The sequence below is a fragment of the Haemaphysalis longicornis genome, unplaced genomic scaffold (assembly GCF_048455015.1).
Source record: "Haemaphysalis longicornis isolate Haplotype H1 unplaced genomic scaffold, Haemaphysalis longicornis Haplotype H1 scaffold_5, whole genome shotgun sequence".
Lineage (NCBI taxonomy): Eukaryota > Metazoa > Arthropoda > Arachnida > Ixodida > Ixodidae > Haemaphysalis > Haemaphysalis longicornis.
In genome coordinates this window covers 66,547,285-66,561,800 of record NW_027526385.1, presented here as the reverse complement: position 1 = coordinate 66,561,800, position 14,516 = coordinate 66,547,285, and the positions used below count along the sequence as shown (strand labels likewise).

The window sequence follows — 14,516 nt, the reverse complement described above, 5'->3', positions numbered from 1 at the left end:
TCCAAAATACATCCAGTTTCCGACGTAACGTACATAGGTGTTAAATCTGGACGTCTCACGGACATGCATGATACGTCCATCGGCCCTGAAACAGACGTCTAGAGCCGGAATGAACGTACGGAATGATGCGAGGGCTGCCTGGTGCATCGTCACCCAAACCAATGTGGAATGAAGCGGCTGCTGTTTCCCTTTCCCAGGGCACTGCAATTTTTCTGAGCACGTTTCTGTACCTCCTGCACCCACTGCGGTGGCTCAGTGGCTAAGGCGTTGTGCTGCTGAGCACGAGGACGTGGGTTCGATTCCGATGGAGGCGAAGCGCAAAAACGCCCGCGTGTACGAGATTTCGGCGCATGTTAAACATCCGCAGGCGGTCAAAATTAATCTGGAGCCATTCACTATGGCACGCCTCATCGCCTGCGTTGCGTTGTTAAACCCTACAATCAATTAATCTGTAACTCCAACGTTCTATAAGCCATAGAGATCTAAGGCTTTCACCTTAAAGGTGAACCATTCTACGAGTGCAAAACTTGCAACCATGCATCCTGCTGACATCTGAGTGTTGACAAAGCTAGGAAGTATTCTTTCAGACAGCGTTAAGCTCAAATTGCACCACCAAGAAATATTTGCAGACCAGCACACAAAAACAGACTACAATGACTCCAACAAAAATATTTTAATTTAGCGAAGCAGCAAGAAGTAATTTCAAAAGTCGTTAGTCCTTTCTTCGCGAGTGGATGGTACCGCTCCTGAAACAGCCAGAAGCTCGATGACACTGGTTGCTGCATTGGATAATATCAGACTGGATTGGATTGACCTAGAGAAAGCTGGATGGCTTGTTCTGCCGACACCTTTAGGATCGAGTGTGTTTTTTCTCTATCCTCAGTGGTTCCTTGACGAGTGGATGGTGTCACTCGAAATACAGACTTGAGCTAATGGCTTGACGGCAGTGGTTGCTGCATTGGAAGAACGGGATTGGATAGGCTTGACCTAGTGAAGGCTGGACGGCTCGTTCTGGCGACGCCACCGGGACCGAGCCCGCTTTTCCTCTATCCTCCGGGCAGCAGCTCTGGCCTGCCTGCAGTGCAAACACAAGGCAACCCCATTCCACAACAAACTCAACTTCGACCCCTCTTATGCACCACACAAAAATATCAGCGTATGCTTCAAAGCAAACTGTTGCTTTTTTTTTGGCGATATTCTGTCTTGGGCTGTCTAAATGCAAAAATTTTGGTCCATCTGTCTGTCACTGGATTCATTTGCCGGGCCAGAAATTTAAAGCATGCTTGAACAAGAAGTATTTACAGGCAAAACCTTCCAAGCTACTGGAACTGGTGGTGTGCGTCATTCATATCAACATTATTCATCAAAAAGAAAACATTAGGCATATTTGAAACAAAACATAAGTACATAACTGATAGTAGCAGCATTTTCTAAATTAAAAATTGATGTACGGTTGTTTTTTTTAAACAAAAACGTGGTAAACACAAAGTTGAAGGCAGGCGAGATAAAAGTAAATGCAAAAACAAAATGTCTCCTCCAGCTGTTCTAAGAACGAAAAGAAAAAGTCCCAGTAGACGGCGCATGGGCAGTGTGAATGCTGGAAAACTAAATCGATTGAGCAAACTTTTTTTTTCTCGTGTGGTAATCTCATCATACCAGCGTCATTTCCAGCCAATGCTAGAAGAATCGAGGATGGTAAAGCGCTGGGGCAGACGCAATGCATGACCAGGGTCATCCTTTGACGACAAAGGCAAAAAGCGGCCAATACAAAAGTGACTTTCGCTAGGCATTTCTCTTTTGGGGTGAAGCTCCTTAGGGGCCTGGGCTGTCGCCGTCTTATGTCGTTGGCGTTTCATGTAGTCACGGTACTGAAACACTGGGACACACGTTTTTCAATGCCTCGCGGCAGAATGTTTCATCTCCATGGGCAAAAACGTGTACTAAAAGAACACACCGGGACAGGACACTCGTTTTCCAATACCTTGCGGTACTCCTTAGCATACTTCTTAGCATGCGGTAGTGTGTGACACGAAGACAACTTTATGGCCAGTCTGTCTCTCATTTAATTGCTTAAATCCAGTTCAACGCAAAAGAGGGCGCCACCGCCTCAGCAAGCGCGCGATTGCTCCTCCCACAGGCCATCCTCCAGTGCCAAATCAGTGTGTGATGTGTTGCAAGAGAGAGACTTACAATCTTTGAATACAGTTAAAGGGGCCAAGCAGACAAAACGCAAGTTTGGTTCATTCGAAAGATTGCCTCGTTAGAATCATACTGACACCATTCCTAACAAAAACCTCAATCAAATAAACTACGTAATTAGGAGAAAAGGGAATGGCCTTGCGACCCACTAGTTCATTTTCCGCAACAGAAACTATGATGTCATGTGCCCAGCTGTGCGATTGGCTGAGGCCGGCAAAGGCAAACGCATTTTAGGCGGGGTTCATAAGCTTGCCGAACGAGCTATTTGCGCTTAAATTTAGGGCACATTCCTTTTATAACTGCAAGAATTGTGGGGTGAACATTAAAGTTACGAACAAACATGTAAACACCGAAGCAGTTAGTGCGGCACTTTGGCAGCTGATGGTGCCGAAAACAGCCGTCGGACGCATTGTACTTCTCTGACACAACACTCACCAACTGAGACAAGCGGCATGGTCACTTACATGACCAGGTTTGTCGAGTCATAGCTTGCGTTTTAGAAAACGAACAATTACGGTAGTATGAACTGTAATAAAAATACAACAGGTATTGAAGTCCGGCCAGAAGCAAAGTGCGAACACCGGCATTTCAATGGTACTGCACCGCCATTGGCGAAAGTGGGCGATAAACAAGATAATCAACAAGCGCCTGTGAGATGGTGACAGCCCTGGTCAACAGGCTATCTTTACCTCTAAGGCCTTGCTCTGGATATCTCGTTGTCGATGCCACGAAAACGCATGATTTAGTGGGAGAATCGAAGTTTTGGCTTAAAATGTTTAATTTCTCAGTGAATAAAGCGTTTGCTGCCGGACTAGCTCTGACAGCAATAAAAAAAAACACTAAATACTTCAAATAAAGCAAACTTGTATTTTGACTGCATGGTCCCTGCATGCTTCGCCCCTCCTCAGGTTTCTCGTTAGTGGAGATGGCCTGGGATTTTTTGTGTTGAGTAGAACCCATTCGATGCAGGTTACAGCAGAAAAACACTGAATGCCCTGAGAAGCTGCCCAAGAAAATGAAAGTGGTCACGCCATTCTGACGAAGGAACAGATGGTTATTTAATGAGGTGATAAATTCCATGAAAAATATCTTAATGCTTATACTTTTTTTTACCTGCATTGTTTACTTTTATTTTGCTATTAAACGACACTGTAGAAACTTTATAGGGGTCATCATTGTTGCACCGATGAGATAGATTATCATCATCGGTGCCTTTCATCATGCGGGAGCAGCTCTCGCTCGAGCTGCTTCGTCTTTCTGTCATCCGCCATCTTGTTAATAGAACCACCATCACATCACCGGGACGTCTCGGCCCTTGGTCTCTCCCCTTATTTTAAAGACAAAAAACTTATCTTTATGATTTCACTTCTGTTGCCCCATAACCATACCTAATAGGTACGTACATAACTACCTAGGTCTGTTCATATTCAGTGTTCTCACTTATTCACATTTTTATGACTTCCCTGCATTTTCTTTCTTCGGCATGTTTTGGCTTGTTTTTCCAACTGTGGTGATGGATAGCAGAAATGGCTTTGGTGGTGACTACACTAGCTAGTAATTTTCATTCTGATGTCGGCACATTTGTGTCGCGTGTGAAATTGTTTATCATTTTTAAAATTTCGCTGATTCCAATTTCACGCCAACCACTTCAGGGTTGACCTTCCTCCTGTGTATTTTTCCTCAGTTTGCCTTTCACATTAAAAAAAAAAGAAAGAAATACAGTCGAGCACGGATATATCGAACACGGGTATATCGAATTATTGTCTATATCGAACTAATGAATTATCCCCTTGAAAATTATGTGTAAAAGTATAGGAATTCGTACGTCTATATCGAACGGTATTTTTCCCAACATTTGGTATATCGAACACCGCACGAGCTGGAAGGTGCTCTTCGGCAGTCGCTGCACCCCCGATTTCCGCGGTCGCTTAGTGCCTTCGCCGAAACCCGACAGGGACAGAAGCCGGGGTGTCGGAGCGTCATGCTTGCCTTCTCATGGATAACTGCTCGGCCAACCAAACCACGTGCGAGCTCGACAACATCGAGCTCAAGTTTCTGCCTCCGAACACAACAGCCAGGCTGCAGCCGCTCGACCGCTCGACTAAGTCGTTCAAGGTTGGGTACAGGAGGCGACTCCTCGATAGGCTTTTGATGAACCTCCGCGTGGGCACCGAGCTTAAAGTTGACCAGCTGGGGGCCATACACATGATGAGGTGTGCCTGGAACAGCGTAAAGCAGAGCGTGGCCAACTGCTTCCGGAAGGCAGGCTTCGTGACAGCCGAACTTTCGGAAGCTTGCGAAGACGGCGACGACGACGAATAGGGCATGGACGACACGTTTCGCGAGCTGCCGTCCCTTTTCCCGGCTGCTGTTCCAGCCAGACTGTCTGCCGGCGACTTCGTGAACGCTGACAGCAATGTTTAGGCTGTTGCGAGCGTCGGTGACGAGGATTGCAGGAACCCAGGCTGATAGCTCGAGTGGCGAAGATCGTCCGGACGTGGATGCGGCTACACGATCGTACTCCGCCGGTGAACTGACGGCTGCGTTCAGCTTGATTCTACGTAGTTGCGGCGACATGGGAGGAACTGGGCTGTCACACCTGGATAGCCTCGAGAAGATCGAGACCAGCGTCTTTAATTCCATGTACAGGACGAAGAAGCAGGCCAAGATCAGCGATTTCTTTTCACGCAAATAAAGCATTCTGTTGCGTCGTTAGTTCGGAATTAGTTGTCATTCTTGAATGCGCCGATCGGTACGTGGTCGTTCGCCATAGGTGAGGTCTCAAAGCCCATATTTTTTATATCGAATTTTTTATATATCGAACTATTTCGCGATCCCTTTGGAGTTCGATATATCCGTGTTCGACTGTAACTCATCGTCGTGTCACTAACAAAAGAAAACCACCATGTGCTACAACCTACCAGCAAAGAGTGCACCTCAACTACAGAACCTTATAGATCCTTGTAGAACTATAGATCCTTGCTGCAACCATTTACTCTTCACAAGCATAATGGTTACAATCAAATCTGCTGGGAAGGACACGCAGACGCAGACCACAAATGGTTGCCAAGCTGCTTCACAGTAATGCGTCCAACATTTTTAGTATCAAGAGCACATCAACACGATTCCCAGCCATTCACCACCCCTTGTATACACTGTGGCTCCACGCCAGAACACACCATTTCACCACGGCCGGTGCCATCTTGTGTATGCAGCACCATCTGATTTACTGGCTTGGGTGTTCTCTGTGGCGAATGGGAGCAAGCTGTGACTCTTCGTTCTGGCGCGTTGTACACTCTCCTCCGTAATGTACTTTAAAGGGGAAAGTTCTTGCTTGGAAATAACTAGAGTGATCCAGCTTAAATTCGCAGCATTTTGAGCCTTAGTGAAGTTGAAATTGTGCTGAATCAGACATAGCTGCCAAATTTAAAGTGGAGCTGTCCTTTTCGTCCGTCTGCTGAACGTCGTGCGTCAGGCAGGGGTAAGAGCAGGTTCCCGGACTCGCCAGCGGCTTCCATTGGTGAGCCCGGGAACTGCCTCGCCGGCGGTTCCCAGATCCACCGATAGAAGGGGCACTGGTCTCGCACGGGAGCCTCCCACCGCTGAAGTTGAGCTGGCGATTCTCCTTTAGGTGAATTGTAGAATTCGCACAGCGATGACGCTGCCGTTGTCGGGCACGCAGTCATTAACACTTCAGCTGACACAACACAACCACAGCTGCGCTGTTACAGCAGACTTCACACTGGGTGGATATGGGTTTAACTTTTGTGATTGAAATCACGTATAGCCGGTATTCATTGAAAAGTTTAGCTGTCAATTTCTTCATTTGGCAACACTGAAATGGCCACGGACATGGCCGAAGCGCCACAAACATGGCGCGGCTTATGCCACTGCGGCCGCACGCCGAAGAACAAAAATAACACCGGCGTGCGTCGTCTATTCGTTTTAAACCCGATTCTAAACGGTGGTGCCAACAGAGTTGTTATTTATCGCACTCACATTTGAGTCGAGGCATTACTTTGCGATCGGCGGGCTAGAGCTTGGAATGTCTAACGCATATCATGCGCTTAGCATGGACACGGACAAGTACTGCCATCTCGCGGAGCCCGACGTAACCAGTGACGGCGCATTCACATGGTTGCCTGCATGCACGCCTCGCTATTGAATACAGCCCATAGAAGCTATATTGAAGGTTTTTCTGCAAAAACAAACAACCGTGGAAATGACCTAACAAGCGTGAGTGCCTTGGTGGCTACGGGCAACCAGCAGAACAAACTGCTCGAATCAAATCTCATAGGGTGTTGAACATGTGGTTTTTGGTAAACTCGGTAAGTACAGTAGAACCCCGCTCTTACGTTCCTCAGTGCTGCGTTTTCCCAGCTGCTACATTGCTTTTGTCTAGTCCCGGCGCACCTCACACAGAGTCCCAAGTATTGAAATCCTCACTGTTACGTCGTGGTTTAGAGTACATTCCGGGATCATTCGTCGCAATCTGACACTCTGAAACCGCCCGGGCAACATGCCCGGACCACCATTTTGACGTCTGACGAGCCTTGACCTGGCTTGACTACGGAACTGACTGCATGAAGCCGCATGTGGGTGCGATCTGTCACCACTAGATGGCCCTGTGTTTTCTATGCTATCACCATCATCACTGCGCTTACAAAGGAAGTTTCCCTTTGGAATGCCGGAAGTGTGTGTTTGCCATAAAGCACCACCGTACGATTAGCATGCACTCTCGTCGTCATCATGCGCTTCAAGCTTTGAGAACACCGTTGAACTCGCAACTGCGAACTTTGTCGTGCCTTGATGGCATTGCAAAAACGGGAGGCACTTTCCCTTCAGGACAGCTTGACATACTAAATGCAGTAGACAAGCAGCCAGCGCAGAAGGGAGTCAACATCGCTAGGGACCTTGCATTGCCACGCATGGTGTTTCAGTGATAGCAAAAAGCGGCAATCTTACATTCTCAAGTGTTTTAAGGTTCGAAAGCCAAAGTTGCAGAAATACATGGTTGCAAGTCAAAGATACATTGTTTTTGTTCATTTTCGCAGGTTTCCTCACTGCTGCGTTTTCCTGGTTGTTACGGTTTGTTTTCCCGGTCCGGTGAAAAACATATGAAAGGGGTTCCACTGTATCTGGCACACTTTCTGATTACATTTTCAGATCTACACACCAACGCCCCCCCAGCTAAAGCCAACTCTGTAGTATAAACAAGATTTCCACTTGCTGAAATTAGAAGCTGCAACAGTTTTGCCGTGCAGCTACTGTTCGGTCTACATAAATAAAACGCTTCATAAAGCCCTTTTTATAAGGGCGAAATAAGCATCACTCGGCAGCAAGACAGTCGTTCGCTGTTGCGTCGCTCTTTATTTTGATGTTGCTAGTGGAAAACATGTTTTGGCAACAGGACAATTTCTTCATTGGGGGCAAACAGGACAACCTAGTGAGGCTCTGGTCGCTGTCAAAATCGCCGAGGCTAGAAGTAATGAAAAGCTGTCCCAAACGGCAAACTAGCTAAAGATCTGAGGACTGTAACACCGGCAATCCGCAATGACGTAAGCGCACCTTTCCGCGTGTCGCTGTTGTGTGGCAGCATCTGGTCCGGAAGGTGGTGGCGGTCGGCAGGCTTCTTCCACAAGTGCACGCAGTCGGTCGAGGCAAAGCTGTTTGTTGGCTTCCTGGCTGCGGCGCTCGTCACAGGTCAACACCAGGTCACCCTGCTTGTTCACCAGGTGTCCCCACTGCACCAACAAGCAATGTGCAGGACGATCAAATCACTCCGTCGTTTTATCGTACAATATGAATTTGACAACTTCGTGTCATTCAACTATCCCCCACTGTCTCCTTAACGGGCAGGGTTATCCACCACTAGTGCTATTTTTGGACTGCACTAGCTACACTGAGTGTAACACTAGTGTAACACCGGTGTAGCCACTGCAGGAAAAAAAAATAGGCCTCCTGTCTCCCACAAGGTGCAGAACTGATCGTCCCATTCATCCTCTCACAGTTCACAATAGTGAGGAGCTGATCATCATAAACCACGACATAATGGGGTGCAATGCGCATATGTATGCGCAAGCCGACAAGTTTTTAAATTTAAAGCTAGACACATACTCTACGATGTAACATCTACCTTACAATGTGCGTGCTTGAAACAGAGGGATCTAAAGCCCCAACCACATGGAGCGATTTCGCAAGCGACTTGGGGAGCGACGCGACTAGCGACGAACTACTTTTCGCCGCGGACCAAGTCGCTCATCGAATCGCTCAGTTCTGGGCCGCCAGAAACAGTCGCTCGCCTCCCGGAAGTGGCCTCAGCGACTAGCCAATAGGAGAGCCCCTACGTAAGCACGCAACCTCCGGTTTTGAAAGAGAACGGGGGGAAGATTTTGCAAATCCACGCAGACGACGTTTGCGGTGCAGCGGCAAAGAAAGCTTTGCGTGGCAAAGCTTGTGTACACGCTGAAGCAGAAGCAAGAAGGCTCCCGCTCACACTGGGTGAGACCCGTGTGGGAAAAAGGACGTCAAGAAAGCGAATTCTTCACGGTGTTCATGTTGGAGCCGAGAAACGAGGCGCAGAAGGAAAAGCGTGCGCTATCGCTAACCCAAACCAGTTTTAGAGATGCGATGAAGTGCAAAAAGCAAGGTAGAAAGGCGTAATACTTTTTAGTCATGCTTTTTATGACAAATGAACAAAAAAAATGTTTGCAAACATCCAGCGTACCAAGTGCGTTACTATGCGCAGTACGGAAACATTGAAATCGCCATCCTCAGTCGCATGCTCAGTCGCTCGAGCCGTCGCTGTCATGTGGTTGCCTCGGCGAGCGACTTCGGTTCTGCGACTGCGGATCCTAATCGCGTCGCTGGAAAAATCGCTCCATGTGGTTAGCGCTTAAGGCTTTCGCCTTAAAATAAGTAGTGAGATGTGAATGCATTACAGGACATGCGAATATGAGTCGTCAGCTCTTAAAAACGTACTTATTTGCAATCAAATAGCATGTTCATGGGCAGCATTCCCTCAAACCTCTCCCTCTCTCTCTCAAGCCAAACAAAATTTCGAGGCTGGCTGTGGTAAGGGTTTCATACCTGGCTTCTGATTCGGTGTCGTCCCTCAGTGGGTATCCAGGCGGCAGACTCGAGATGGAAGCGGATCTCCACTTTGCTGTTCACTGCGCACTACCAGGAGGTGAGCTACATGAACAGCCTAGTGGTTCTCTTTCCACCAGCATCTACCTTTGTTCACGTTCTGACCACCAGGACCACTGCTTCGGCAGCAGGAGATGGAAAGCGCTCCTAGAAGCGGCATAGCAAAGATATCCATAAGATAAGTGCAAAAAATCGCAGGCAAGATCGCATATCGAACTGCAGCCGCAGTTTAGGTGTAAAGCACGTTTTCACACAGAATAACAGACTGGATTTAAATGGAACTTGTCGCATACAAAACAAAACGTCACGTTGCATTACGTTGTACTCGCACTGTGTGATTGCCAGTGCGTGCAACCAATTTTTATTTTCTGCGTTTCGTTTTTCATTTCAGCCGTTGTTACAGAACTTGTATTTACTTCCTCACTTTCCTTCTAGCCGTGAAACATAGCCGCGCGAGAAATCGCGACTAGTTCCTGCAATCAAATTAAATATTGCTCTCAGACGTGCTTACCTGAAGGTATGCCTAGGAACGCTTCGTCCTGGTCCTTTGCCTGCTGACAAGAGGAACACAGCCAGTATCAGGCTAATCAGCAGTTGTTTCAGCGAAATTCTAGGCGCGTGTTACCTGCTGGCCAGGCTCCGTTGGCTCAGTTGTGCGAGACCCTGTCGAGAACTGCGGTCCGTAGATGCGAGCATTGCCAACCGCACTCCGCCTCAAGATGAGCCGGCAAGGCCTCATCGCAGCCATGTAAAGCCCATGCATGTTCACGGGCTAGCTAAGAGCCGTTTCGGTTTGATTGTTCCAGTCACAACCAAATTAAAGCGTCCCGATCACAAACTCAAAACAACATGAACACAATCCACGACCGTGGCTGCTACTGAGATAGTGCAGCATGCGGCGGCAGCCTGTGGTTGCTGCCGACTCTGCCACTATCCATCATGGCGCTCGTGTCGCCACATACTCACCCTACTCGTTATGTGCGGTGACAAAATTGCCTAGTGTTTCTCAGTTTGAGGGTGCTTTTATTTTTTTACGTTGCGGCTGCATTGGCTTTGTTTGCTGCTTTGCGACCCCGCCCTTCTCTGTTTTCGGACTAGCACCTAGGCACGTGGTTGTTTACGCTTCGGTTGTTATACCAGCTTACTTAGTGGCTCTAGTAACTCCCCAAACGTTGGTACCGGCCTGTTCTCAAGGGTGAAACTCTGAGGACGGGTGTGTACTCTGTAGCTAGTACCAACGCCGGCGTTACTACCTTACTACTGTGATCTCTGGCTGTGTACCGTCAGTGTCGTGTTGCGGGCGTAGCGGGTGATATCCCCTGTTGATACTGAAGTGCAACGACGGAGCCGATCGCCAAGCACAGGTCGTGTTTCTGTGCGGCGGAAATGGTGCCATCCTACTCCTATGGAGGTAGTGGCACTTCGCTTCCAGCCGTGCGTGCTGTTCTCCGGAGCATGAAAGCTGCCGTCCCGTCTGAGCAAGATCCATAGGTAACGTCATGGGTAACGTCGAACTGTTTATGCCGTGACTGCAGTGCTCTGTTGATGCTTGTTGACTTGTCATTTGTTGCGGCGTTGAAGCCTCTGAAAACTTTTGTGAAGTTTAAAGTCTTACTACCAACTAAGTAGCACTGGTGACAGATGCAAGTACATTTTAATTGATAATCTTGCGCTGTGAAAAGCTTGCTTCGCAAGCCCTTTGTTATTTCCTCCTTGCCTTGTGTTCTGTGGGTTCTAGCGAGCCCACCATGACTCAAAAATGTAGATCAACAGTTTAGGATTCCGTATACAGTTGGTAATTACTTGTGCTTACAAAGCAACTAATTACCCGGAGTGATTATAGCTTTAAGTGAAGTAACAGAACTACATCGACTTGTCAAATTCTAATTTTATTGCGGCTACATCTGTTGTTCAAACTTCTGGCGACTTTTGTAAACTCTCAAGTCGTACTGCTGGTCATGTTAGCACTGGTAACAAATACAAGGACATTTTAATTGATAATCCAATGCTGTAAAAGGCTTGTCTCTTTTGCATGTATTTGCGTCGTGTTATGTGGGTTCTGGCAAGCTCACGATGGCCTAAAACTGCAAAGCAACAGTTGAGGAATCTACATACCCATGGTAATGACTTAAGTTGAGCTGGCAGAGCGATAATTTAGTTCAGGTAATTAGCGTTAAGTGAAATAACAGTGGTCGTACCACAAAAGTCATTGTAATTCAGTGGAATATAAAGGTGAATTATTGGGGCAAGACAGAAAAAAGGGTTTCGGAAAGAGTAAGAAAAAAACATCAATAATTATCTCAACAAAGCCATTTATTCTGCTTAATTAGCATATCTTAGCATTTCTAGTCGTAACTATTGTAACCGGATAGGATGGATTGCCATTTTGAGCATAGTGCTCTGTCTCCATCAGGTTCATTGTAAGCGTGAAAAGTGTGAGCTTGTCAAAGTGTGAACGCCATGGGTTCATTCTATGGAGTTCACACTTTGAGAGAACATGGGAGCGCATGGCTGCAGCTATTACCAGAACATCCTAACAGCGCCACACAGAAACAGTGCACGGGAAAGTATACATTCATCGCCCACATCACGTTAATCGGGGTGGCTGCACGTCGTCTACTACTTGTGTGCAGCTGGCGCTAAAGAGCTGTCGACATCGCGAGGGCCATGAACAACGAGAACACGTCCTGTGGCACTGAGATGATTTAGTGTTTCTTGTACTTATCAATGATTGGTGCAGTAAAGCAAGACCAAATTTCTGTTCAGTCCTACAACGTGCATCTCTGCATTGCAGCCTGCGCTATCGCCACGATTTTCGGAGCACACTGTAGCAGCATAGACATGCCCATAACTTCAGGCAGCCTGGTTAAAAGTTGCGGCCACCTGCTAGAGTTCTGTTTCTTGAGCATGACATTGATAGCAAAGGAACACCACTGATGCGCTCATTGCTTGCCCAGTAGCAGTATGTTTGACCGGATTATTTCAGTAAGTGCCGCGTTTCAACAGCAGACATAAAAAAGGGCCTCATTGGTACCTCTTCCAATTGTAGTCGCTGGCATGTGCCGACAAGCAGAATATTTGTTCCGGCTCACTCACAGCCAATACAAAGGTTGACTGCTTCTTTAGCGCCAGGATCACGCAAGTAGCAGACGACACGCGGCAGCTCCGATGTTACGATGTCGTTACGATGCTTAGTAGTAGCGGCAGCCACATTCTCCCATGTTCCCTCTAAGTGTGAACCCCATATAGTACAAATTATCTACAGGCTGCATTGTTAACGTGAGGGTGTTCTAGCTGAGTACTGAAGCAAATGGTGCATTTGGAATTCTAGTGCACTCATGTAATTGCAAAATATATGCAGTGTTTCTAGATTGTTAATCTGACTGTGCTAGAAATTTGTGTGAGAAGTGCGAGGCACAAAGCATGCTTAAGAAATGGGCCTTGGTTTTACAGCTGCCAGTCAAAGCTTCGCGGATGAACCTCATCTTCTGACAAAGCGAAGCGTAGCCGCTGAGTTCCATAGTTGGCGCAATGACGTCACTTGCTCAAATAGGCTCGTGATTAGCGGAGGACCTGAGCATTTCTGAGCTTCATCATTTTTATCATCAACTTGTTCATTGCATAGCAGAGATCTTTCCCAGTTCATCACATAGCAGAGATCTCTCCGACCAAATGATAGCAAGTTGAGTCGGTCACTCCCAGTAACTCTCAATGTCCCCCAAGGCTGCATCCTTGTCCCTAAGGACTTCGTAATTGCATCCTTGCTCCTACTTTTTCTTGCAGTACTTGTCTTCTCATTCCTTGGTGCTCGCTTGGTTGGTCGTGTGCTTGGTTCACCTGGTGTTCATCCTCTGCACCACGCATCCTTTAGTTAGTGCCTCAACATCTTCCATGCCAATTCAGCATGTCTTACTCAGCATGTTTTGGTCTTGCCCCTGAGCTCGAAGTTTTATCCGTGAATCGTCTGGGTTAACCAAAGTTCTTGTAAACTTGTCTATTTTTTATGCCTAGGCAAATGGAACTGCTTTGCAACAAGCCATAGTGCTGCGGATACTTAAACTAAGAAAAACCACCCTTTTTTTGAGAGGCCTTCGTTTGTAATTTCAATACATTCAGGTTTGTTGCACTTAGTGTGAAATGTGCTGTGGGGCTAGTTGGTGCATATTGTCACGAAGCCAAAGATGACGAAGTTGGCTTGAAGAAAAAACAAGTTTATTGGAGCGAACTTGTGCTCCCCTAACAACTCAAAGAATACAGAGGTGGCGAAGCAGCAGTCAACGAAGTGACGTGCGCAGGCTACTGTCGGCTAACTGAATATTGCGGTGTCTGCTCTGCAGGCTTTTATCTGTTGGCGCGAGTGTTTCTGGAACCGTCGACTTACATCCAGAACATTGTAGATCAAAAAAGATTATTTTAGACTAGTGACGTTAGGGCGAAACGCTCTCATTATCAGAATGAGATAACCCGTGTGGCATAAAAATAAAGAATGGAACACGCGGTTCGCTTGGGACACAGATAACACGGCCGGGCAGTAAAAACAAAACATAAACAAACAAACCCATTGCATAGTTCATGGCAGTATTGCTTCAAGAAAACGAGCGCTATTAACCAGGGTAGAAAAAACAAAGAACGACGAAACAGATGCACTACTAACAACTGATTTATTCCAAGGAAAGACAGGGGTATAAGTAGTTTGTCTACAAACACGCATACAATCACCAAAAAAATAAGAGATCTAAAAAGATACGATAAAACAGAGTAGCCACTGCTGAAGACAACAATCACATCTTTTTATCTCATGTTGTCTGGGACCCGGTACTCATTCGAAAACAGTGATAGTGATGCTTCACTGATACAGCCTGCGCTGTTTTTCTGGATGAAGTACGCTTCACGCAGTTCTCGCGCCACGGTGTCACGACTGTTTCCTATAATGATTGTTTCAGTCAGTCGCAGAAGGCATCCATTGCCACACTTGTGGCAGTGATGGGAAAAATGCGACCCAGCGTTCTTCTTCATGTATAGATCGTGTTCCCTTAGGCGGTCATTTACGCATTGACCAGTTTGTCTGATGTACACCTTACCACAAGTGAGCGGAATTTGGTAAATGACGCCAACATGGTAGTCCACGTAGTGCGCACCGTGCTTCTTATCGCAACAAATTTTCCTTC

General features: G+C 47.0%; 2 protein-coding genes across 2 annotated transcripts in view; one reads left to right on the top strand and one right to left on the bottom strand.

Moving 5' to 3' along the window:
* LOC144138354 (exportin-6-like) overlaps positions 1 to 14,516 on the top strand; it is a 130,547-nt gene that overhangs the window by 76,386 nt on the left and 39,645 nt on the right. The window lies entirely within an intron of this gene.
* On the bottom strand, positions 478 to 9,908 carry LOC144138948 (large ribosomal subunit protein mL62-like; the record flags this gene model as incomplete). The annotated part of the gene is made up of 5 exons (XM_077671460.1): positions 478 to 1,075; positions 7,768 to 7,943; positions 9,289 to 9,371; positions 9,436 to 9,495; positions 9,860 to 9,908. Coding segments are annotated over 5 exons (456 nt in total), but the record flags the coding sequence as incomplete, so codon positions are not given.